General features: G+C 40.0%; 1 protein-coding gene across 2 annotated transcripts in view; it reads left to right on the top strand.

The window, feature by feature from the left end:
* Positions 1-4,444: 4,444 nt before the first annotated feature.
* The window catches only part of LOC123766480 (homeobox protein unplugged), a 41,209-nt gene continuing 17,852 nt past the window's right edge, over positions 4,445-27,801 (top strand). Inside the window, exons 1-2 of one of the 2 annotated variants that reach the window (XM_069308293.1) lie at positions 4,449-4,532; positions 4,691-5,170. In XM_069308293.1, the coding sequence (XP_069164394.1) occupies positions 4,714-5,170 (457 nt within the window). In that variant the 5' untranslated portion in view covers positions 4,449-4,532; positions 4,691-4,713. Of the gene's footprint in view, positions 5,171-27,801 lie in introns of both variants that reach the window. The other variant, XM_045755651.2, reaches the window with a different exon arrangement.

Genomic DNA, 27,801 nt, shown 5'->3' on the forward strand with positions numbered 1-27,801 from the left:
CACAGAAGATTACTATACAAACTTGAGAGGCAGGCGGAAGTAAACGGAAAAGCCATAACATGGGGTAAGGAATTACCTAACAGGCAGGAGCGAGAGAGTAACAGTAAGGGGCGAGAAGTTGGACTGTTAAACAGTAAGTACCTCAGGAATCGGAGTTGGTCCAATTTTATTTCTATTATACGTAAATGATATGCCAACAGGAGTGGAGACTTATATGTCGATGTTTGCGGATGACGCGAAATCAATGAGAGGAGTTGTCACCGATGAGGATTGTAGGATCCTCCAAGAGAACTTGAACAAGTTGCAGAGATGGTCGGAGAAATGACTACTTCAGTTCGAAACGAGTAAGTGTAAAGCTATGGAAATGGGAATAGGGTACAGAAGACCTACAGGACAGCACACAATGAAAGGAGGCTACCTACATGTAACGACTCAAGAAAGAGACCTGGGAGTGGATGTAACACCAAATCTAACTCCAGAGGCACACATAAACACGATAATGTCTAAGCAGTGGATTATACACTAGCAAGAGTTAAAACATCATTCAAGAATTTAAGTAAGAAGACATTTAGAGCGCTTTTCACTGCCTATGTGAGACCAGTCTTAGAGCATGCCGTCCCATCATGGAACGACTTTTCTACCTGAAAATGCACATAAGAAAATGTGAAAAGGTTCAGAAGTTTGCGATAAGGTTATTCCCAGAATTGCGAGGGATAGGGTATGAAGTGATTGAAAGAACTGAACTTGATAACACTAGAAAAAAGGGGGGAGTGGGGAGACATGATAGAAACGTATAAAATACATAGGGGTAATTGACAGTGGAAATAGATGAAATGTTCACACTGAACACCGACAGCACAATGGGGTATGTGTGGAAGCTTCAAACTCAGATGAGTCATAGAAATGTTAGGTTTTCATTTAGCGTAAGAGAAGCGGGAAAGAATGAACTAAAGGAGTAGGTTAAGGAACCAAACTCTATTCATAATTTTAAAAGTAGATATGATGCGAAAATAGGTCAGACACAGGATACCGAATAGAGGATGAAGTCCTTCATAAAACGGACAGAGAGAAAGATCTAGGAGTTGATATCACGCTAAACCTGTCTCCTGAACCCCAAATAAAAAGAATAACATCGGCGGCGTATGCAAGACTGGCTAACATCAGAACTGCCTTCAGGAACCTGTGTAAGGAATCATTCAGAACCTTGTATAACACATATGAAAGACCAATCCTGGAGTATGCGGCCCCAGCATGGAGCCCGTACCTTGTCAAGCACAAGACGACGCTGGAAACAGTTCAGAGGTATAGGCTAGTCCCAGAATTAAGAGGCATGAGTTACGGGGAAAGGCTGCGTGAAATGCACATCACGACAGTGGAAGACAGAAGAGTAAGGGAAGATATGATCACTACCTGCAAAATTCTCAGAGGAATTGACAGGGTAGATAAGGATAGAATGTTTAACACGGGTGGTACGCGAACAAGAGGACACAAGTGGAAACTGAGTACCCAAATGAGTCACAGGGACGTTAGAAAGAACTTATTCAGTGTCATAGTTGTTAACAGATGGAATGCATTAGGCAGTGATGTGGTGGAGGCTGACTCCATACACAGTTTCAAATGTAGATATGATAGATTCCAGTAGGCTCAGGAATCTGTACACCAGTTGATTGACAGTTGAGAGGCGGGACCAAGGAGTCAGAGTTCAAACCCCCCCCCCTGTCGCAATCACAACTAGATGAGTACACACACACAATCCCAGTAGGCTCAGGAATCTATACATCAGTTGATTAATGGTTGAGAGGCGGGACCAAAGAGCCAGAGCTCAACCCCCGCAAACACAACTAGGTGAGTACACACACACACACACACACACACACACACAACTCTCTATCACACATACACACCAACCTATCCTCCTGATAAAATAGAACTGAAACTTTGTAGACGAGATTGTACAAATGTCGACGTTATGAACAAATATAAAGTAAAACGGGTACTATTCATTTTAAAGAGTCGGAAAAAATAAAGCTAAAACCAAACTTAAATATTCTTAAGCCTAGTATAGCACATATACGTTCTATATTTGGCTTCAGACAGCTTGTATTAGACCTAGGATAGTTAGGGTAGGTTTGGTTTCATAAGTAACAAATACAAAAACTTTTCTGGTTTGTCCAAACTCAATAATACAAAAGTCTACTTTCTATTGGTCAGTCACGTCCATATTTGTACAATCGACCACATCGTTAAAATAAGTGCTTTCGCTTTGGGAAGATAGGCTGCACACACTGGCTGAATGATGGATGAACTTCGACGAGAAATGCTGGGTGACAGTTGGAAAATTTGCCCCTCTGCTAAGGAAGGACAGTGATAGGCTATGATTAACCCATGGATTAACAAAGGACGGAAGGAAGCAAAGCACGAGGGCATGAAAAATCTACAAAAACAAAAGAATACCAGAACAGAGAAAGGTACCAGGAGACCAGAGGGTAAGGAGGGAATTAGAACAGCAAATAGAAAATGACATTGCCGCTAGAGCAGAAAACCAGTTATAGATATACACGTCTAGTTACAGGCTTGTAGAGGCGCAATTCTAGCTGAACACAGGTTATATATACCCAGGTCTAGCTGTACACGGATTGTAGAGGTGCAAATTTAATTGTTGTAGAGACGCTGGTCTAGGCGTAGCTGTACGGGAATTGTAGAGATAGACACAGGTCTAGTTATACAAGTATGCAAGGATTGTAGAGGATCAGTTCAAGTTATACACGGGTTATAAAGACGCAGCTCCAGCTGTACGTGGGATGTAGCAACAGCTTTGGTTGTACACGGGTTGTAGGTACAAAATTACAATTGTACACGGGTTGTATAGGCGCAGTTCTAGCTGTACATGGGAAAGACGCACAGGTCTACTTATAGTTGAAGACGGTTTGTTGAGCCGTACGTGACTTTAAGTTTCAAAAAGCTTACTCAACCAGGTCCCTTCGTTACCAATAAGATTGTAAGATTGTCTAGATTTGATGTAATTTATATGACAATGACTAATTTATAACCTCATGAGTAATGTTGTCAATAAGTCAGCACAAATTGCGCTTATCAAACTGTAGCCTATGTCATCACTAAGTTTCAAGCTGTAGCACATGTCACCACCAATAAATATACCCGGTGATTTAAAAATATTAGTGCTGCTTAGTACATGTGATACGTAGCTTGTTTACCTCGCAGGTCAAAACGAGTTTTACCTGAAAACTAGATTTTACCTTACGAGGAATGCAATATTTGCGCAGTTTTCTTTGAACAGGTGAATGTGCAATCTTGGTGAAGTCTCTAAGCAAAAGTGGAATTACTTTATAACAATTGTGCGTTTGTCGTATAGTTTATGGTATTGTACATAATTTTTTTGAATAGGATGTGAATCGATGAGCTACTGTTAGTTGCGGTACGTTAGGGAAAGCAACACCCGGACCATGCCGACAGTAGCAGAGTTGGTGTTGGAATATGGGAGTATATCCCACAATGGCGGTTTAAAAATGTACACTAATCCTACAGCAAAGTTTGTGACGGTATTATTCAATAAATTTACCGAGAACTTTAATGAATATCAACTACCAATAATATACAATTACTAGTACATTTAAGCTCTTATGCCTAGCCTCTCGTTGTCTGAATTTTTCATCTCTACATCAGGAGATATGCTAACTCACATATTATCACCCACTATTTGGCTGCTGAAATCACTTATTGTCCCAATATGTGTCTTGCAGTGCCTATCTCTCCGTTCAATAACTAGTGATGAACATGGTACTGTATATTGGCAAACGAACTGAGGTTATAAGCGACCAGAGCCAGGAATGGGGGGGAGCCAGACCATTGTCCTCAAGTACAGTAACAGTCCGAGATGACGAACAAGCAGCGCAGTCTTGTCACTACAATCCCTTCGGATTGTTGTTTTAGATTCAGCTACTCGGAGCAAAAGTTCCAAGTAGAACGGGCTATGGTGAGCTCGTAGTGGACGTATTTAACATCCTTCTTATGAGACCCTGTGCTTCCCTGTTCGTCAGAGACTGCAGATACCGTCTCTTTAGTGGCAGTGTATCGCCCAATCGGTACATAATGGTCGACAATCATGCTTGATTGCCACTGATGTATAGCGGGACTGATAAAATCTGTAGGCTCTTACCAGAAGCAAACATGCAAATAATAGGGCGTCAATTTCCTGCAGAAACACAATCTCCCTTCCACAATTTACCACAGGGCGGTGCTGCATCCCCCATTTGATGTGCTGTAACGACGAAGGTGGAGCTTGCGGCCCAACTTTACCACTCAGCGGTGACTATGGATTAACCTTCTCCCGGCCGGCCAATGGAAGCGGGCGGGCGGAGCGGCGGTGGGCGGAGCTCGACACCTCGACGGCTTATGGCGAACTCGCTCCGGTGTTATCAGATTCGTTGCCGCTGGCGAGAGACGCAGTTCGGTGCACCGCGATCACTTCTTACCTTGTCCACGCGAGTCTTTGTAGTCTACTGTTGAGACACGTCAGTGAAGTCAACCTAAATAACTTTACTTCGGCCATTTGTTTCGCTTTTTTCGAAAAATTTGAAGTAGTTGGGGTATAACGACACGAATCCCACTAATTGTGTGAGAAGTGTGTTGGTGGATCAAATTTTGTGACATTTTCCTGGGTAACTTGCAGGGCTAGAGCGGAAGTCGTGTTACATGATGTCCGGAAACACCGCAGCCAGTCTTCATACCAGTCAGAGGGGGAAAAGCTTCGCTATGGAGTACCTCCTCGGTGGCAGTAGCGGAGGTGGAGGGAAAGATAGCGGTGGCACAGGCGGCGGGGCTTTGGCACCCCTTGGACTAAGCCTACCGCACCTGTACAACACCTGCTTACTGCCACACCTGCCTGGTCTACCGCCTCCTCTTCTGCCCTCGCTGCCATACCCGCCCTTGCATCACTACCCTCTTCCTCATGCCCTGGCTGCTGGCTTGCAAGGTGCGCTTCCCCCGCCCCTCTTAGGCCTGGGGCACCCAGGGCTGGGAGGGCGCCACTATGGGGACATTAGCATGGGCCGGCGGGACGCACTAGGCCTGGAGGGTCCCCAGAGCCCTGGGTCAGCTGGGGATCACACCAACACCTCCGACTCTGATCACCACGACCATGACAAATCAGGTACAGTCACCAAGTTATTATTATCATCATCAATCACCTCCCAGTCACTTTGTTACACGCTGACATGTTTACATCAGTCTAAACTAGACACTTTAAATACTAATGTTTTGTTAACTGAGTCGGTAAACGTATAACAGGTAGGGTCAACATGCCGTGCCATGAGACGCCCTGTTTTGTATTAAGTTAATCATGACGGTAATATTGTTGTTTCTGTGTCAAAGTTGTCACCACTGTCAATAGTGCCATATTCCGTAAAAATAATTATAGAAAATGCCAATATATCACTGCATTCGCCATACATCAATGGTATCTTAAAACGTTTTCATAACTAATTACTTTAATTAAGTTTATGATGAGATTTAGACTGGGGCCTCGGTACGGCAACAGGTCGGGTTACGAGGAAAGGTATTCAAAATAGTGTTATCTACTATTCAAGCGCAGCCTCTGGTACAATCTGCAGCTCCTACAGCCATCACAAAGCATCGTTGAAACATTGTAATTGTCGCAAAAACAAGCTAGTGCTCGTTAAACGTTCAGAAACAGGTGAATTAACATTAAACACTTCATTAAAAAGACAGATTTAGTCATAAATTAACAAACACAGTTTACTTTATATATCACAGAACTATTTTCTGTATCATAACTAACCTAGTAGAACAAATTTTTTTTCCCCAAATTTCCTAATAGATGTGCAGTTAATGGAGGCATACATTGAATGGCTATAGGAGTACGTAATCCATCTCAAAACCATTACGACGCCTAATAATGCAGTCAGAAACATGTGTGTGACTTGACGCAGACGCTGCTCGACACTATTCCTAATAGTTATCCTTCAAAACTGTAATGAAAATAAATCAAAACTAAATTCTGCTGGGAGGGAGGATGTAAATACGCAGTCCTATAACCTGAGTTTTGATTACTTTTATAAGGTAAAGAAGACCTACCCAGCCAAGTGTACAAAGGACAGGGGGGCCTGACAGGTGGACAGTACTTCGGATTCGTAGTCCTGAGGTTCCGGGTTCGATCCCCGGTGGAGGCGGAAACAAATGGGCAGAGTTTCTTTTACCCTGATGCACCTGTTCACCTAGCATTAAATAGGTACCTATGAGTTAGACAGCTGCTACGGGCTACTTCCTGAGGATGTGTAACAAAAAGGAGGCCTGGTCGAGGACCGGGCCGCGGGGACGCTAAGCCCCGAAATCATTTCAAGATAACCTCAAGATAATCAGTGTTAAGCTGTTATTGCCGGTGTTAAACTATCATTACTGGTGTTTAGCTGTCATTGCGGGTGTTAAACTATCATTACTGGTGTTTAGCTGTCATTGCGGGTGTTAAACTATCATTACTGGTGTTTAGCTGTCATTGCGGGTGTTAAACTATCATTACTGGTGTTTAGCTGTCATTGCGGGTGTTAAACTATCATTACTGGTGTTTAGCTGTTATTGCGGGTGTTAAACTATCATTACTGGTGTTTAGCTGTCATTGCGGGTGTTAAACTATCATTACTGGTGTTTAGCTGTTATTGCGGGTGTTAAACTATCATTACTGGTGTTTAGCTGTCATTGCGGGTGTTAAACTATCATTACTGGTGTTTAGCTGTTATTGCGGGTGTTAAACTATCATTACTGGTGTTTAGCTGTCATTGCGGGTGTTAAACTATCATTACTGGTGTTTAGCTGTTATTGCCGGTGTTAAACTATCATTACACGGTGTTAAGCTGTTATTGCCGGTGTTAAACTATCATTACACGGTGTTAAGCTGTTATTGCCGGTGTTAAACTATCATTATCGGTGTTACACTAATATTAACTTAGTTAAACTATCATTCCCGGTGTTAATCAATTATTAGTGGTCTTAACTGTCATTCCCGATGTTCAACCATCATTACCGGTATAAATATCAACAGTGTTACACTATCAATTTCATAAGTAAATGTCAAGTTTAAATTTTTCAGAATTCAAGTACGAAACGAGCATAAGTAACTGTGAATGGTCATGCAAAATTAAAAAAGAAACATCAATATATTGATAACATAAAATCAGCTTAAAAACTGACGGACACGTGACTAACCAATACAGTATTTTCTCAAACGTACAAAGAAATACATTAGTCTAAGTTGGACCAAGAGCGTAAACCCATTGCTATCCCAGCTACTTGTGAATACAGGTTACCATCGGATGAAAAACCTTATTGTGAATTTGCAATCTCCAACATTTGATAACTTTCCCATTCATACTAAAATTACAAAAATCTGTAGGTAAACAAGAATTACAAGAATCTGTAATTGCAAGAAGTTTCTGAAGGTGGAATATTTGTAAACAACCATTCAATATCCATGCTAGCCATATCTTATCTTGAGGTTATCTTGAGATGATTTCGGGGCTTAGTGTCACCGCGGCCCGGTCCTCGACCAGTCCTCCTTTTTGTTACATACCCCCAGGACGCAGCCCGTAGCGGCTGTCTAACTCCCAAGTTCCTACTTACTGCTAAGTAACAGGGGCATGAGGGTGAAAGAAACATTTTGCCCATTTGTCTCCGCCTCCACCGGGGATCGAACCCGGAACCTCCGGACTACGAATCCGAAGCGCTGTCCACTCAGCTGTCAGGTGCCATAAATACGCTATTTATCGCTATTTTAAGCTGGAAGTAATTTATGTAATGAACTCCTCAATAGTTTAAATATTATTAGTTAAAGGTATATTATAAGTGGAACCAAAAGTATTGTTAATTTATAGTTCAGCGTTCCAACAAAAGAAATTATTTGTTTAATTGCTAAAAAAAATTTATGGATCTTAAGAAGTACATATAACCAACATGTGTTGGAACTAGCTGCACAAAGCTCATTATAAATCCTACCTCCTAGAAATTTTATATTTAAAATTTCAAAATTTCTCATCATAAATATTCTCTTAGAAGTGTTCAAATGTCCAGTACTTTGTTTATTCTTTTGTCTGAAAATTCTCACCAAATTGATTGGGAAGGTTTTTCTTCCATAACTAATTTTAGAAGCATTGTGAATATAAATATTATTGAATCTGCTATAATATTAACTACGAAAACACTTTAAGTCAATTTTGGTAACTACTTTCTTTATTTATTTTGTTATATTTATTTAAACAAGTTCTTAGTAAGAAGATTATTGGGAAATTATTCTCATTAGTAAATTAGAAGCGACGTGGTCCTGGATAATCATAACAACCTCATTTGTCATTCTTAATTCTGAGTAAATAAATTTTTCTCTAGCCATTACCTCCAAAAATGTTTTGAAATAGACACGGAATCGCTCATTACACGTTTCATTTTTCTTCGTAATTATACGCTTTAATATGATTCATTACGTGGTTAATATCTTCGTAATTTCCGCACACAGTATAAGTGGGATGAAACCCCAGCTACTCTCACCATGAACGACAGAATGCTGAGTGTGTTTGGATATTTGCATTTGTAAACAAATATATATTTTAAGTACGGTAAGTTACCTGTCTTGAATTCAGTTTTGTTCAAACTTGCTTGGAATGTTTGTTGGTATGATCTCGAAAAAGAGTTACATTATGGAGGTCGTTGAACCTGTGTATAAACTTTCTGTATTAACCAAAACAATGAAAAATTCATTGAAATTAATAAAATAACAATATGTATACAGTGTGTCTGTCGTTAACATTTCATTTAATGTAACCTGCATGCTTAGAGGAACATTGTCATGATGGACGAATGCATGGTTTATTGCCTGTGAAGGTGGTTAAGTGGTTTGAGAAGCTTCTCTGATCAAAGTAACAAAAGGACAAAATATGTTCCACACTACAGGAGTAAGCTGTGTGGTCCCACTGTCTCTCCTCCATACAGTTTGGCTCATCCTATTGGGGAGTCGCGCCAAAACTATAAAACACAAGCTAAGTTCATTATTTGTATTTATTTGACGCTAGCGACCTCGTTAATGAGGAAGGGACTTTTTTAAAATATCAATCAAATTCATTACCAATCAATCATTTCATAGTCTCCATATAAAACCACTGCGGCACCGCTGAGAATAACGACAAGTAATTTTATAGTTCTAGTACCACCGTCCTTGTCTGCTGGAAAGCGAGAGTCCAGCGGACACGGCTGTCACTTAATCCCAAAGTACTTTAAGATTTACTGTACTGTTTTACTGTGCCAAATAAAATTATTATCATGATTATTAAAGCTACGTTGAAAATATTGAAAAATAGGGGAAAATAATGTCCTGAAAAATTATATCCTGGGCTGTGGCTTGTATCATGCTAACAAGTTATCAAACTTCCTACCTGGTACCCTACCTGGGTACCAGGTAGGAAGAGTATCAGTGTGGGGGGATGTGGCGGGTACCAAGCAGAAAAGGTATTAATGTGAGGGATGTGGCGGGTTCCAGGTACCAGGCAACCAAGGTTGAGGGACTGTGGCGGGTACCAGACAGAAAATGTATGTGTAGAGGACTGTGGCGGGTACCAGGCAGGAATGATAAAGGTTTGAAGACTGGTGGGTACCAAACAAGCAAGGTATATGATCAGTGTGGAGACTGTGTCGGGTGCCAGACAAGCAAGGTATCAGTGTCGGGACTGGTGGATACCAGAGTTATGGCAATTTAATTGAGAAGCATAAATAATAATAGTCCCGAATGACACTACAAGATAATGTATATTGTTGTAGAACATCAATGTGTTTGTATCTACTGCACATCAGTTATTCCTAAACTTAAATTCTCTTAAAATAATCAGTTACACTGTAAAACTGAGCCTACCGGGTATTCTAATTCACTATCTTTAATAAAAGATAATCACGGAGGAAGTGTATACCTAAAGTGCGCGAACGCTTTCTATGCTTCAAAATAGCTTGTACATGAGAGTACATAAGCATCTTTCAGTTTATATTTCCCATCTGGGTTGTCAAGTTGTCATTTCCCGTTGTCAAATCTGTCCTCGATTTTTTTCTTCCATGATTTACAGACATACACACTCGGATCTGGGGGTCGACATACCGCCGAACCATTCGCTACGCTACCGAGCATCAGGGCACTTCAGTGGACAATAATAGGATTCTTCCAGAACACTATACACAGCTAATGTCCCACTAGCGTCGAGTCGCCACATCTAAAAACATATCACGAAAATAAGAGAAAATAGGCATTTACTACGATACTTGTTATCCAGAACTGAGGAAACAGCTACAGGACAGAGCTAAGCCCAATGGTACTTGAAAAAAGGAGGATATGATCCAGACATACACAGTTGTCAGATGACATACAAAATCTTTAGGTTGAACAGATATGACACGAAAGAGGTCGGGGATCATTACATTGGACAGCTGGATGGGCTGGGCGCATGAATTCAAGCTCTGTCTAAGGTCGCACAGCTTAATGTATATAACAAAAATTAACCTAGAAAAACTAGGATTTCATCAAAACAAGGTTCATATGATATGCAACAACAGTGTCTGGGACAGAAAACCAGTTAGGCTCACCTAGGTCCCTTAACCAAGGGCAAAACTGTTCGCGTGGTTACCCACCCAATTAATGGCTACTATCAACGGTTATTATACTATGAGTAATGCGCCCATCATCACCTGTTCCACGTAGGAAGTAGATCGGTAGAGGAAACCGCGTACAAAAGTTTGCAGCATGCATGAGTGTTGAGGAGTTCTGTGAGGCGTTTAAAAAGTGTGAGCGGAGGGACTTCATCGGAACTGTAAATCAAATTGTATGCGAAGAAGCATTATATGTTTATTATGAAGGCGTCTTTTGATTCAAAATGGTTTTATGTGCCACAAAGGAGCACAAAAATATATTGCGCGACATGAATGTCCCGAACACCTAGCGAGAAACGTTGTGACAATAGTACGGGAGATGTAGTTATGACGGAAGAAAATGGCAAAAGTTAATGATATAATCGCCAAGAAAATCTCTCAGAAAAAAAAGAAGAAAACTATAGGTCCACTCATACCGAATTGAACGCTGTTGAAACTTTGGGCATTTTTTCAGATAAAGCATTGTTTCGTTAGATGAGGCTTGGTTTCATTATGCAAAACATGGTTTCCCGAGACGAATCCTGGTTTCATATAATGGAGTTTGGTTGTACGAAGAGTGATTTCATCATGTAAAGCCTGATTTTATCAGATGAAGCCCAGTTTCATCAGATAAAATCTAGTTTCATAAAATGAAACTGGGTTTCATCAAATTAAGCCTGGTTTCATCAGATAAAAGCCTTGTTTCGGCAAATAAAGCCTAGTATAAAAAAAACAAGCTTTGATTTCATCAAGTGAAGCCTGATTTCATCTGAATGTTTGTTTCAATAAGCAAAATTTACAGAATTTAGCGACAGAAAGCCTCCATGTTTTCCCCAAGAAGTATCCCTGGGCTCACTAATTGGTGTTTGGTCACGGCGGCGTAGCCTATTGTTGGTTCCCCTACACCCAAACCATAAATGATTTTTACTATCAAAGCATTATTCATCTGTTTATTAACATAAAGGAGACAGACGAGCATAACTCGTGTATTTAGCGTGATGGAGCAACCAATCATACTGTACTACTAATTATGTGTCCCTTTCATCATGTTTAAGAAAACTTTCAAACCTAGGTTTAAAAGTTTGCTAGAGTGTACTAGCAAGACACTTGGAGAAATAACATACGAGAGGTTATCGCTATATTTTGATGCAATGGAATGTAACAAACATTAGGCAAATAGGATATTTGCAGAAACGCAGACAATTAAATTAATGTTATTCTTCTGCTGTACCTTACTCTTGTTAGGCCCCATTCAGATTTTGCAGTTTAATACCATTTAGGGTTTACGGCTTATGCTCGGTGATGATATGGAAAGTTGGTTTACTGAGAATTATATAACATACATATAAGTGTAGCATTTTTCATTGTAAATTGATGTAAATATGCTCGTTATATTGTATATTATTTAATAAAGAAACAAAAACAGTTATACTACAGAATTGAGTTGAAGCTTAATTTACGATATCTCGAAAGGCTAAGAGTTAAGGGTCACATGACTGAAGTGTACAACTGAATAAATTGGTTTAACTAGGGGATATTATTTAGGTGTTAAATATACAAACACAATATGTATATATATATATATATATATATATATATATATATATATATATATATATATATATATATATATATATATATATATATATATATATATATATATATATATATATATCACAAAGAAGTCACAATGACGTGCTATATCAATTATAAAATCATCTGCCCCATAGTAATTTTTTCATATGTACACTGTATTTGGGAAAATTGAAGGCCCTTTGTAATATCCGTATAAATATGGTAGATTTAAATAAACACTATATTGTACAGTAACTGATATAGCAAAGATACAACTTGCAATTTGAATAAATGAAAACATTCATTTAGTTATATTAATATTGCAAGGGTAAATGATACATATAACCATGAATACTAACATAGTTGTTAACTTTTTGCCCAGATAAAAAATTTAAAATTCGAAATAATAAGATGTAAGAACATTGGTTACTCTATAGTTTCCTTAACTGGAACAATTATTATATAATGAATTCTTAAGAAAAGTATGAAATACACAACACATTCATAAAGTCAGATAATGACAAATAACGCAAAAATATGTAATCGAAGAGTCACAATAACATGGCTGAAGATAAGTGGCAACGCAAAAATATTAAAACAGAAACGCCAAAACGAAGTGGCAATTATTGAAAGCAATATACATTCGTGGAGCATATCCTGCAATCAACACATTTAAAACTCAGACATACAAAGACCAACCAAAATTATACACCTCACAGGTCGCCACTAAACATTACTCAAGTATAATTGCTGGAATAACACCAGGCCACTGATGAGGACACTAGAAGGGTCCAGCAACATCACACCACCAAACTACGAAGCGTGAGGTTAATTAAAAGTAGTAAAGCATGGGTCACCAGGGGCAACACTGCTTAGTCAGCTCCAGCGTCCCTCTAGACCTTAAGCCTTTTATTGCCTAAACAGTCATTAGTCACTGTGATTCCACTCTTGGTATTTTATTATTAACTTTTTCCATGGTTTAATGATGACCAGATATATGGACGAAATATCGCAGAGCAAAGTAAGCGAAGACCATAAAAATAAAAAGACAAAAGATATTTAGTGGATTTTCAAGCTATATCTATAAAATAGAAATTCAGTTTGTTTGACTGTTCAAGGTTGGGGCCAGACGCTTCGGGCTAGCCTCACCAAACTTTGCATGATGACTTGGCTTTGTCTGGGGGATGGTCATACCTGGATCAATGCCAAGTTACATGCACCCCCCTTTGCATGAAATGGCAAATCATAATAATCTCGCCAAATAAAAGATTTCATCTTCACTAAGATTACAAGGATGAAGATAAAGTGAAGAGCAGAGGTGGCGAACGATAGGGAGGATGGTGAATAATAGGGACGATGGTGAAGGGTAGGGAAAGTGGTGGGTGGTATGAAAGTGGTGAGTGGTGTGAAAGTGGTGAATGGTAGGGAATGTGGTGTAGGCTTGGAAGGGTGGTGAAGGGTTTGGAGGTAGTTAAGGGTAGGGATGAAAATGAAGGGTATGGATGGTGGTGAAGGGTTGGGAGGGTGGTGAAAGGTGGGGATGGAGGTGAAGAGTTCGGAGGGTGGTGACGGGTAGGGATGGTGATGAAAGATTGGGAGGGTGGTGAATGAGGAAGGTGGTGAAGGAGATGGAAAGTGGTGAAGAAGAGGGAAGGTGGTGAAGAAGAAAAAAAGGGAAGGACATGTAAGGTGGTGAAGGGGTATGAAAGATGGTGAAGGCTAGGGAAGGTGATGATGGGAAGGGAGGTCCATCACCTTCCCAAACCCTGTATTAACTTCCCTACCACCCTCTTTACTCTTTATCCCAGCAATCTTAGTAAAACTGTTGTCTTTCATTTAGCGAGATTCGAAATTAGTATGATTTACCACTTAATGTTAAGGAGGAAGGGGGGAACGGGCTCGACTCTGACCCACCTATGACAATCTTCGGATAAAGACCAGTCACCGTGCAAAGTTTGGTGAGGATATATATATATATATATATATATATATATATATATATATATATATATATATATATATATATATATATATATATATATATATATATATATATATATTTATATATATATATTTATATATATATATATATATATATATATATTTATATATATATATATATATATATATATATATATATATATATTTATATATATATGTATATATATATATATATATATATATATATATATATATATATATATATATATATATATATACATATATACATATACAAATACTCACAAATAATGTCTTATCAAATATTTCCTTTTATAGTCATTAACTACGTACTCAAATCTTAACTTTTACTTACCATATCGCAGATCGTCAATTTGAGGCTAACAGCAGTAGGCTTCTTGTGAACCGCTTGAGCGAACTTGACCATCTTATCACTGAGATATTTTGTCATAATATATGCCATGAGAACTTGTCTTTGGCTGGCATTGTTAATGCCATCCCGAGTCCACAAGTGTCAAGAGCAAACCAGTGTCTGCCAGCACCCGGCCATGGTAACCTTTATATATCAATATTTACCCTTTTCCTCAATGTTATGTTCCTTGTTCTTCCTCCTACCTGTTCTAGGAGCACTTGTTCTGCCTTCTAACTGTTCTAGGCACACAGTTGCTGGCAAATATCGCTTCCACTCGCAAATAATTAACTGTCACACGACGCACTGGTAGAAGTCCGCGCGCAAATGCCGCCGCCACACAGGTGAAGACCACATGGCGGGAGGACGACGCCCCGGAAAATATGTCCCGTGTACTAACTGTATTTTTATCTTTTATTCAACAGTACAATTTCATTAAATCCGTTTTAAAATAAGAAGTATAATTCAAATAATATTTACTACGAAAAGCACAAGAATAACAAAAATATGAAGAATGTAATGTGCTGGAAATGGCTAGGCTGTAATCAGTTGATCCAGATTTCATTGAAATGTTAATAAATCCTGATTTAAATCAGGATTCCCGGGGTTTTAGGGCCGAGCCTATAGGAAAATTTGTCCAATAACTGGATGGTTTGTGATTTATATTTTTAATTTAGTTTAAATTAAAAACATTTAAAATGGTTATAATGAAGAAATTATCCAGATTAAAAATGTATTAAAAGTGGTTATGGCTCCAAATTAACTTTCATTTCACCTAGGATAACTCTAGTAACTAATATTTTTTCAACCCATGTTTTGTCAATGACTTCCGTAAGAAGTCAGCATTTGACTCATGCAACAGATAACCAACGACCAGCATGGATCTTCCAAACGGTATAATAACAACATTTTTATTTTCGGAAATATAAATTAAATTTGTTATATATGGTTGGTTTACGAATAGTTAGGACTTGGTAAGGTGTTTGATTAGGTTGAACGAACGAAACACTTCTTGTCATAGCTTTGAACATTTCCAAAATGGACTACAAGTCAAACATTGATTTATATAGATTTTAGTTAGCCAGTATATATTTAAACTTTGTAAACCCTATGGCCCATTGTTTTGACTTATATAGATTTTAGTTAGCCAGTATATACTTAAACTTTGTAAACCCTATGGCCCATTGTTTTCATGGTTTGCTCTTTTAGTTAAGTAGACGTAGTTAAGAGCCTTAATTAGGAACAATTACAGAAACAACTAACCGCTGCACAACTGCAATTTTAAGACTTTTATGGCTATTACAGGAGAACAGAGGATTTAGACGATCCACGCCCACTCTAGTGGCAGCCAGAGAAAGCTTAAAGTTCCAGTTGGTCAACAGTTAGTTGCTTCTGGAATCCTTCCTTATTAAGACTGTTCGTGGTGCAGTTGATAGAGCTACTGTTTCTCGCTCCTGAGATCGGTGGTTTGAGACTAATAGTGACATTTAATTATATAAATAATTAAATGTTTAGAAAAAGGTTCCATAATTTTTATTTGCTTCGTATATCCAGGTAAATTATATACGAATTTTCTATAATTAATTGTCTTAACTTACAGGACGTTTCAACACAAGCAGTTGTTACTATTACAGTCAGGTGGTGAATATATACAAAGCATAGTTGAGGTGACAAACAATAGCAGGTGATGGGAAGTGTAGAGTTTCAGATGTTGTTCTCCGGCTATTGATTACATAAGTATGTCTCACTAATAGTCATTAGTAAAGGTACTCAAGTTTAATGGCATTACTGTTATTCCAGTATTGATAATCGTAATATTTTTCACCAAAATGTGTGGTGGTTGTTATACTGTGCAGGTGGAATTGCATTCTGTGAGTGCATAGTAGGATAGCAGCGTTGTGGTTACAGACAGTTGGAGAGATTGCTACATAACAGTCTTTGGGCATCTTACTATGCGTCTAGAAAACAGAGTTGCATGTGACCGCAGCTACAGTAAAATGCTCACCAGACAGTTGAGAAAAATATTAATATTAGGAAGCATTGTTTAAATAATCACATTCAACTCTGGATCTTATGGTTCTTACTAATGGAGGAACATGATTGTGTAATCAACTGCCTGATTGTTACATCTGACACTTTCATACCCGATCCCAGATGAGTACATCCGACATAAACACACGATACCCAGATGAGGACATCCGATATAAACACACGATCCCCAGATGAGTACATCCGACATAAACACACGATGCCCAGATGAGGACATCCGATATAAACACACGATCCCCAGATGAGTACATCCGACATAAACACACGATCCCCAGATGAGTACATCCGACATAAACACACGATCCCCAGATGAGTACATTCGACATAAACACACGATCCCCAGATGAGTACATTCGACATAAACACACGATCCCCAGATGAGTACATCCGAGATAAACATACACGATACCCAGATGAGTACATTCGACATAAACACACTTGATCCCCAGATGAGTACATTCGACATAAACACACTCGATCCCCCAGATGAGTACATTCGACATAAACACACTCGATCCCCCAGATGAGTACATTTGGTATACTCACACAAGATCACCCCTAGATGAATACATCTGACATAAACGCACTCAATTCCCCAGGTGAGTACACCTGGCAGTCTACCTTCTACCTTACAATTGCACTCTCTTTCAACTCACTTTTAAGTCATCTAAATGACCTGGATACACTAAACAATTAATATGAAGTATTGACTCAAAAAAGTTCCGTAAGCTGAGCTTATTCTTGTCATGAATCCAAAAGGTCTAAAAGAGAATATACTACCCAAAAGTTTTTTTCACTAGTTTTATTACAATTTGCAGTGATTGATCATGTTTTCTGAAAACTCTTCAAATTCCACATCTTATTCACTGGAGACTTGGTTTTATTGTGGCAGGATTGCTTGCTGGATATTCAAGCTACATATTGTATTGGAACCTGGGGTAGTACCGGGGTACTACTGCAGGTACCTATTTTATTCATACATTTGTGGGGCAGAGATGAATGTAAATTATTAATACGATCGAAGGACCTTTTTGTAAGCGAAAAGGCGTTCACTAAAGCCGAAATAATACAATACATTTATCAACTCATAACGTAGCTAGCATATTGAGCAGCTGCCATCTGGGATAGTTGGTGTTAAACATGTTGTGTTAACTTTTAGCCACTTGGTTTGATGTACTGCGTAGAATTTTGAACCTGGAGACTCATAGCTTCTGGCATAGTAATACTAAAAGCAAGTTTTAAACACAAAAGATCTGTCTTCGTGTATTTATTATTTAAATATATTGTTTGTTATAGAAGCAAACTATGATTAATTTGTATTATTTCATATTTCTATTAAAATATTTGTCATATGATAATGTATGACAGCAGAGAAAAATATGTATCTTAGTCTTGATATAAAGAACAGCTCATGATCTATACCAATTTTCATAAGGTGGAATTGATGTTCTATTTTAATCGAATGCCCAGCCACTTGTACTGGACGGTAGAGCAACGGCCTCGTTTCTTGCAGGTCAGCGTTCAATCCCCGACTGTCCAAGTGGTTAGGTACTATTTCTTTCCTCCGTCCTATCTTAAATACCTATCCTAAATAGCCTCATGCCTGTACATATGTACATACAAACGTGCATCACGGAGACAGGGAGGAAAAGAAAGGCTTGCCTCACAAACCCGTGAGGCTTCATTGACAGAATAATCATGAAAGAGATGTATGGGGCGGATTGCATATTCGTTCACTGTCAGAGAAGTGTTGATACTATTCCACCAAAGAGGCTTATATACAGACTGGAAGAACTAACTCGAATTACTGCCAGAAGACTTAAGTAGATGGGTGAATATCCTACAAACGGAAGACGGATAGCAACAGTTAAAGAAGAAAAGTGGGAATGGAAGAGCACGACAAAGGAAGCCCAATAGGCGTCAGTTTTGTACCCCATACTGTTTTTTAGTATTTGCCCATGATATGGACTACTCAAGATATCTCAAGATTTACCTAGTCCCAGACCGGGCGACTCCAGGCATCCTTCCTGTCATTGTCCACAGGCTAAATAACTGATCTGAAAGACGGTATTTTATTTAAATCATAGCAAGTGCAAGGTATGTGCATGGAGGCAGGCGAGAGACCAAAGGAAAACTACATGGTGTTAGAGAGGAATCGTCCAACGTCAGTGAAAGAAAAGGACTTGAGAGAAGGTATAACACCAAACCTATCACAACACGTTACTCGATCAGTTATGGAAATCTTGTGACGATGTGTTCGCACTGCTCACTGAGAATTCATAGTGTACCAAATAACACTTATTAAACACTGTTCAGCATATTGATCATTCCCAAAATTAGTACCACCAAAACATTATCCACATCTTGCACTAGAGCCATAACACGGACGCAGCATCGTTTGACTACCAGGGTGACATCAGGGCAATGAATCAGTACGTCATTGAATTATCATCAGCGTATGTTAAGATGGCGAACATTTTAACAATTTTAGGAACCTTGACAAATAGGCATTCAGAACCCTGCATATAGGATTTAAACTGGGGGTACGCATTACCAGCATGACACCTTCACTTCATAAAGCACAAAAGAGAATACCGAGAATTCAAAGATATAATACAAATCTAACGGTAAAATTAACAGGACTGGGTATTAGGCTAGACTGAGATAATTGAATCTCACGTCGCATGATAAAAAGGAATGCAAGAGGGAATATAATCCTAAGATATAAGATATAGAATTCTTAGTATAAGTAATAACAGAACTAGAGGGCAAAGAATGACAGTCAGATACGGAGATAAGACACAAGAATGTAAGGAACCACTTCTTCAGAGGATAATAGACAACTGGAATGAAATATGAAGAGCTGATAATTTAGATTATCTTCATTTATAGTTGCCAGCGTTGATACGATAAAAAGAAAGGAAATATTGAATCACCGTACCAGATGACCGTTAACAAAATAATCTCATAGATTCATAATTTAAATATTTTAAAAAGCTGCTACGGTGTGCGTTATTGGCGTTTGGCTAGGCTACCTAGCCATGGCCCTTACTCTCTTGCTATGTCAGGCCCACTACACACTGTGTTATAATGTCAGCCCCACCACACACTGTGTTACAATGTCAGCCCACTACACACTGTGTTATAATGTCAGCCCCACCACACACTGTGTTACAATGTCAGCCCACCACACACTGTGTTATAATGTCAGCCCCACCACACACTGTGTTATAATGTCTGCCCCACCACACACTTCGTTACAATGTCAGCCCCACCACACACTGTGTTATAATGTCAGCCCCACCACACACTTCGTTACAATGTCAGCCCCACCACACACTGTGTTACAATGTCAGGCCCACCACACACTTTGTTACAATGTCAGCCCCACCACACACTTTGTTACAATGTCAGGCCCACCACACACTGTGTTACAGTGTCAGCCCCACCACACACTGTTACAATGTCAGGTCCACCACACACTGTTACAATGTCAGCCCCACCACACACTGTTACAATGTCAGCCCCACGCACACTGGGTTACAATGTCAGCCCCACCACACACTGGGTTACAATGTCAGCCCCACCACACACTGGGTTACAATGTCAGGCCCACCACACACTGGGTTACAATGCCAAGCCCACCACACACTGGGTTACAATGTCACCCCCACCACACACTGGGTTACAATGTCAGCCCACCACACACTGGGTTACAATGTCAGGCCCACCACACACTGGGTTACAATGTTTGCCCCACCACACACTGGGTTACAATGTCAGGCCAACCACACACTGGGTTACAATGTCAGCCCCACCACACACTGGGTTACAATGTCAGGCCAACCACACAAAAGCTCACTGGTTGTATTCTGATACAAACGGTCATTTTACTTCTGTCGTACAAGGTCGTAAATTCGTTGCACATACTTGTAAGAACAGCTGTACATAAATAAAATCGTGTATTCACGATTTATTAATGCATTTATGTACAGTGTGTTGTATATTAGGTTCGTGTTACATACGATTGGTTCTATAAAGTGAACCCGGGCAAACATGATCGATTTATCATTACAAGTTATGTACGTTGAACAATACTAACTGAATGGACCAATGACAAAAAGGAAATGCTGTATTCCTAGATTTATTCTGTAAAATCACTGACTGTTTTATGATTTCAAGTTCGCTGATTCTTGTTGAAGAATTTGTGATAGATGAGATGGCCATAACTCGGTTAAGCCAGTTGTAAAAGAAACCTCAAAGAAAGCGAAGATCTTTTTTTTCAGTTTGTTTCGTTTATTATGCACCCCATACCCATCTTGTGGGCGGTAGTGGAAAGGGTTAGAAGCACATAATGGGCTCAGGAACTAAGGCGACGGTACACCCGAAAGGCTCGTTACCTCGCCTTTAGGATATGTCTTTACCGATAGGTGTAAACCCCCACTTCTTGGTGTATATATACATTGAAAGTTTCCTCTGGTCTTCGACTATGTTCAGGACTAAGGTATATTTGCTGATTAGTCTGTAAGTTACTGTGGTGGCAATAAAATTCTCGCGGTTGACAGCCTAGTACCAAACCGAACCGTGACCCGATGCTCGCAAGCACGTCTAGGTGAGAACTGGCTGAAAACGTTCTTCTGATGATTGGTACAATGGTGATTAACTGCAGATTTCAAAAGTCTGGCCCGTGAGGGAGGAGACCATCGAGGGTGACACTCATCTCTATTGCTCTGGAACGCCACCACAAACTGGTTACTGATGTTAATTGGAGTTTAAAGAGTGCGAGAAGTATATTTTCCTTCCCTATTGTGGACAGCAGCAACCCGTGGACCATGTGACCATGTGGAGAATTAGGATGATGTTGCGTTGGTTCTTACAGCTGGTTAAAGAATTAAATTTATTGAGATGTGGTCTTGTGTTTTATTCATAACTAATTATAAGGATCAAATTTAAAAAAAAATTGTGTTCAGGTTCAAAAGGCGAAATCAGTCACACTGGTTTTATGGCTCTTGATACACACCACTAGCCTTACAGAACTTGGGTTTAGTGTAGTGTTTATCTTAATACCTATCAACATCTCAGAGTTATGTAAGCCACCACAGTAGCTTATTGACTATCCAGCAAATATACTTTAGTCTTGAACATAGTCCACAACTAAATTAAACCCTCAGTGTATATACATCAAGAAGCAGGGTATATCTTTCAGTGTACATATCTATGTGAGAGGTGGACAGCTGCGCGCGTAGCCTCAACACAGGCTCCGGGTATTCAACAAGTGCATTATTCAAATTTAAATGTGACTGAGTGCGTTATCACACGCTACACCTGACTTAATTGAGTCAAGCAAGGTCTCTATGCAGGCTCCATGTTGGGGCATAATGTACTTCTAGGTGCTGTATACGTATTAATTACTGGCAAACATTTCTCAAGTGAAAAATATTAGAGAAAACCTTGTGGGTGTGTTACCAGCTTTGCGAGGTGAAGTTTATCACTAGTGGAATTTCCGATCTGAGATTGGTATATAAGATATTGTTTGTATTAATAATCTCAAGTATATTTAGGTATATATTCAAATAATATATAATATGATATGCCTAATACTAAATACATTGTGAGGAGCTTATAAGTCCAACAGGATTGACAAAAATGCAACACTATGCTTATGAAACTCTTGAAGAGTATATGTATGCCTGTTTTATAATATTAATATTACGCAGCTACTAATGGTAATAGTCCCACTCCTATACGCCTTCTCGCTGACACTAGTCTGGTGGTGCCTGTCGTCCCTAGTACACCCTCCTCACTTCTTCCGCCCCTCCCCCTTGCCCTTGCACTTCCTGAAAATATATAATGTTCAACAAATATGGTTTTGCCGTCCCTAGCTTCTGTATCGTGTGCTTTGACCGACTTAATGGTCCCTGGCTGGAGAAAACTGAAATATTTATGTTGATTATTGCACTTGATCGTATTATTACTGGAGTTATTTACCAAACATTACGATCACGACCTGAGGAAAATCGAAGAATTGGCTGTTGGCGAAAAGAGGTTGGTGTTGTACAGTAAATGTTCAGTCTCCTTCCACGATGGAGAGAAATCACACAAATCAGCAGGGAATTGTATGTGAGCTATTGATTACGCTCGTTCACTCCAATGTGATGGGCATTCATTTAAAATTCTTTCTTGGATTTAAATTTATATGTCAAGTAATTTTAACAACAACGATGCTTGGTATATATATGTTTATGTGAGCTTATATATGTCTCAGTGACTGTGTACAGGCTACTAAAATATGTGTAAATATAATTATGACTATGAATTCACTCACATAAGTGTGAATGTAAGCTTGTCGGTTCAAGCCTCAACACATCAGTGCAGGGATTGTGAGAGGCTTGCTGGGGTTACTTGCGTCAACACTTCTAAGGGAGTTTTAGCATCACGTAACTTGACTTAAGAACGGTCCAGGACGGACTGAAACGTCGTCGTCCCTTCACCTTCTAGTGTGTGGTCTGGTCAACATACTTCAGCCACGTTATTGTGACTCATAGTTTGCATCACGTAACTAGTTTTTTGACACGCTGTACTTCCCTTCATATATCTAGGGGAGCTGCACAAATGTAGATGTATCCAAATGTTTTAATAATAAAAACAAAAATATGTATATCATAATTACAGGAGCAAGTTTCACGTCATTACAAAGATTCGGTGCCGGAGCTTTTATGATGGATGGAATTGGATTTTAAATTGTTCAATTAGAATTATTACTTGGGGAGTTAGATAATATACTGTATATGTCTGTGGACAACAGGCCAAATCAAGTACAGTACTTAAAAAAACAGAACTTCCGATCGTTTATAAATTGATAATTCTTCTTTTATCAGATTGATAAAAGAAGGAAATTAAGCTTACAATTAAAGGATTATTGAGAATCAGTGAAGCGGGTGGACACTGTGTTCTCTAATTGTGTCTATGACACCCCACAGTTTTCAGTGGATTTATTTTACACTTCCTACCATAGCTTTCACGCCTCTATGTTGTAATTTCAGGAGGTTTTCAAGTTCTCGCTGCCCTTGGTGAATGCACAAGAATTTCAAATTTGCATTTTACATTTTTTAAAGGATTTTGTAAATGCATATGCATATTTAACACAAACACACAAAATAGAAAGAGAAACTTTAAATACAAATTGGATAATTTAAGATTCAGATAAAACTTGGTAAATACTGGTTCGAAAATTGGGTTGTAGATTTATGGAACAAATTACCGGTAACATAATAGACGTACGTCCGCTGGATTGTTTCAAGCGTAGGTTAGACGCATACGAATGAGTTCGGGTGAATATAAATAGGAGCTGCCTCGTAGAGTACGAAGAAAGGGAAAAGTGCGGGTGTAGGCTTCTTATGCGGGTATTGGGGAAGTACGGGTGTAAGGAAGTGAGCATGTAGGGGAAGTGCGGGTGTAAGGGAAGTGCGGGTGTAGGGGTAAATATAGGTATAACTGGAGGGGAAGAAGGACGGGGATTGACAGAGTGTGATAGTTCCGTCCCATTGAACTTTCTGGTGTATGGTGACCATGGGATGGGAGGGGAGCCGGTGAGAAGGAAAGCGGTCGAGAGGTGGTGGAAATGGAAACAGTGCGATAGGTGCTGGTGGAAAGGAAGGCGATGGGTGACAGAATAGTTACATTATAACGCAACCGGTACAAGAAGGCTGGTAGGTGGGCCGTGAATGGCTAGACCTCATAGTCACTGATAGGTAAGTACGGTGTACACACAATCATGGGTGACGTCATCTCACAACTCCCTCCTCCCGTGTAGTCGCTGACGGCGTTGTTGTCACTCTCGGGATATTTCCGTATTAGATCAGTCCGCTCTCTTGATATTGGCGCCACTACCTAGTAATTCCAACCTTATATCCTAACCAGACACGTACGAACCCAAGCATCCCACCTAACCAATCGAGTCCAATGCATAGAAAATGTAGGCGTTTGTGAGCCTTTACTTTACATAGTAGTTGTAATGTTCGTTAGCATAATAGTCGCCACCTGATAGTTGAGAGGCCTGACTGCTAGGCTTCTCTTGGCAGTAACATTCAAAACCAGAACAGACATGACTATTATGACCTCATAGAGACCTCACACACTTCGTGCACACTATATATGAAATTACGTTTTATCTCTAATGTTCGTTAGGTTAGGTTGGGTTTGTGGAGCGAGTATTAATGACGTATAGGGTTACATACTCTTCTCAGGTCTTAGACTCTACTCGCTCTAGCACTTCTCTTCCGTGCACGACGCCACATATACCCCACATATGTGGTTGCAACATATCCTACACAATGTGGTGCAACATCCTGGACAATGTGGAGTAACGTATCCTACACAATGTGACGCAACATATCCAACACAATGTGACTGTACTCCCTTTCATATAGTCTAGGGCAGCTGCACAAATGCACATGTACCTAAATGTGTTAATACAAAAATACTTCGTCCATCAGATGGCGTAGACTCATGGACATACAATATGAGGATCTTGTGTTCACAGCTGGAGGACTACAGCAAGTTCACGCGTGACTCTGCACTTCTTCCCAGAATTGTTACTAAGACTCGCATGAGTTTACATAAATCAACAGCACGTGAGTCTCAATGAGTCTACATAAGGGCTACTGAGGGTTTGCATTTACGTGACAATATTACATAAAGTGAGTTTTTGGTTTCACTTTGAATGAACAGCGTCAGGTTCTCAATGCTGAATTTGTGTTACATTTTTAATATACATTTGCAAACCACCGTTAATATTCACGATTATTATATACAATGTTCCGTTATTTTAAATTAAAAAATATATTAAACGGCAAAAATAATGTTAATGAAACATCCCGCTTTGGTTCAGTAATCGTACAGTTACTCCAGAGATGTTAATGATGTTAAGACCATAACCAGTGTTAGTCATGTTCAAGTTGTCTCACACCTGGTCCACACTGCAACCTTCCCAAAACCAAGCCGTCCTCAGGCCAGGCTCGTTAAAGCTGCGGCCGTCCCTCAAGACACAGTCATAAATTTTAGCGAATTTTGAATTAAAAACAGGTTTGCTAATTTATATATTAATATTAATATATATTAAAGTTCTATGTATAGTTAGGCTAGGTTATGCGTTTAGGTTCTCTTGGTAGTTATTTGTATTTGAAGTACGAGGCTGAAGCATTTACAGCTGCGTGATTCAAACGGAAGTCGTCAGCGAATCACTGTTCGAGAAATGATCAAACGTCATCAGTTGTGAGTCATGTGTAAACTATTTTTTCATTTATAAATCTGCGCTTTGGCGGCTCGATTAACGAGCATTTGGTCTTTGTTGATGAGGTAGCCTCAAGGAGGTAGCCTGTTCTCTTTATAGCACGTCGCATCTTGACATATACTTTACCTAAGACCAAAAACTAATGTACAAGAAAATGGTAGCGGCTCGCGAAGTTGACATAATGGCCCGTTTTCTGTTCGTGGGTCCTCTAGTAGGTTAGGTTAGGGTACTTGAGTACGTCAGTTTCTTGACGTTGGGAACGCTCGCGAGTACGGGTTGGATGAGGATGGGCTGTCCAAAACATAACAACCGTTCAGTGGGTGGCGGTAAGCGTTGGAAAGCATTGAACCTTCAAACTATTGTTTCTTATGGAGCGTATATATACTGTGGTGAGGGTGTAGGTGTAGATTCCGGGGTGGTGGAATAGATGCCAGGTTTAGGTTGTTGGCTCAGTTTAAGGTGTACCTTTCAGGACGGAGGTAGAGACTTCTGACTATAAGCTCGTGGGCTGTGTGAAGTCTTTTTGTATCGTGAGAAGTTTAGCATGTGGATGGATGGCCGTGGTGTGGATGGTGGTAGAGGCAGTGTAGCGAGCTGAGTAAGGTGTAGAGGCAGGGGGGGAGGGGAGAGTGGTGGAGGCGTGCGAGGGTGTAGGGGTGGAGGGCGTGGCCGGCTGTCAACATTAACATTCAGCAGGAACGTTTGTTCACAGCTGATAGTCAGTGAGGCGCGAAGGTGCCGCCCCTCCACGATCCCCGGCTCAGCGCTATCCCTTATCTGGCGCCCGGGCAGGAGGGACCCCGCCGGGGCTGGGGGCGGAGAGGGGCAGGGAAAAAGGGGAAGAGTGATGCAGAGAGGGGAAATAAATGATATAGGGTAAGTACAGCGTTATTTATAAGGAGAGAGAGAGAGAGAGAGCGAGTGTGTGTGTACGTCAGTGTTTACTCTTTGTGCCTGCAAGATCGACATGTTAGCTCCTGGACCCCACCTTTCTAACTGTCGGTTGTCTAATATACTCTCTCCTTACCGAATTTCCTTTATCTTAACTGCTACATATTTCTCAAACAAACACCTCCCCAGGAAGCAGCCCGTAGTAGCTGTCCAACTTCCAGGTACCTATTTACTGCTAGGTGAACAGGAGCACCAGGTGGAAGGAACTCTGCCAATTTGTTTCTGCCACGGCTGGAAATCGAACCTTGTCCCTTAGGACTACCACCCCCCGAGCGCTGTCTCCTCAGTCGGAAGGCCCTGTGTGTGTTTGTGGTTACCTAAATGTAATTTCAGGATGAGAGCTACGCTTGTGGTGTCCCGTTTTCCCAGTACTCTTTGTCGTATAATGCTTTGAAGCTACCTCTGTGTGTGTGTGTGTGTACTCACCCAGTTGTGCTTGCGGGGGTTGAGCGTTGGCTCTTTGGTCGTGTGTGCACGCGAATAATTAAACTTCACAGTGAAGACTACATAAGTTTAATGACAGTGCGTTAACAGGAATGAACATACAGGATCTCCTGAGACTGAGAACAGAGACGCAAGGAACATTTAGTCTTCTCGATCCCTGGAAGTTGCTGGTTAAGGCTCCCTGCTCATCCCCAGAGAGCCTAACAAGTATATCTCGGGAATCCCAAGCACTTAATTGCTCTATCTCTTAATTTTCAGCTAAGATGTTTGTGCCTTCATGAGTCTGTCTCCTCAATTACGCTTGTCAAGAAACGTTGGAACAGACACCTGTTAATTTAACCCTTCCCCAACCTTAGTACATCCGAACCGCATCATTTATAATTATCATTTCTAATGATGCCAGTTCCTTAATTAGCCCCATTAGAATTCCCAGCTT

Source organism: Procambarus clarkii, chromosome 62 (genome assembly GCF_040958095.1).
Source record: "Procambarus clarkii isolate CNS0578487 chromosome 62, FALCON_Pclarkii_2.0, whole genome shotgun sequence".
In the NCBI taxonomy this organism is placed as follows: Eukaryota; Metazoa; Arthropoda; class Malacostraca; order Decapoda; family Cambaridae; genus Procambarus; species Procambarus clarkii.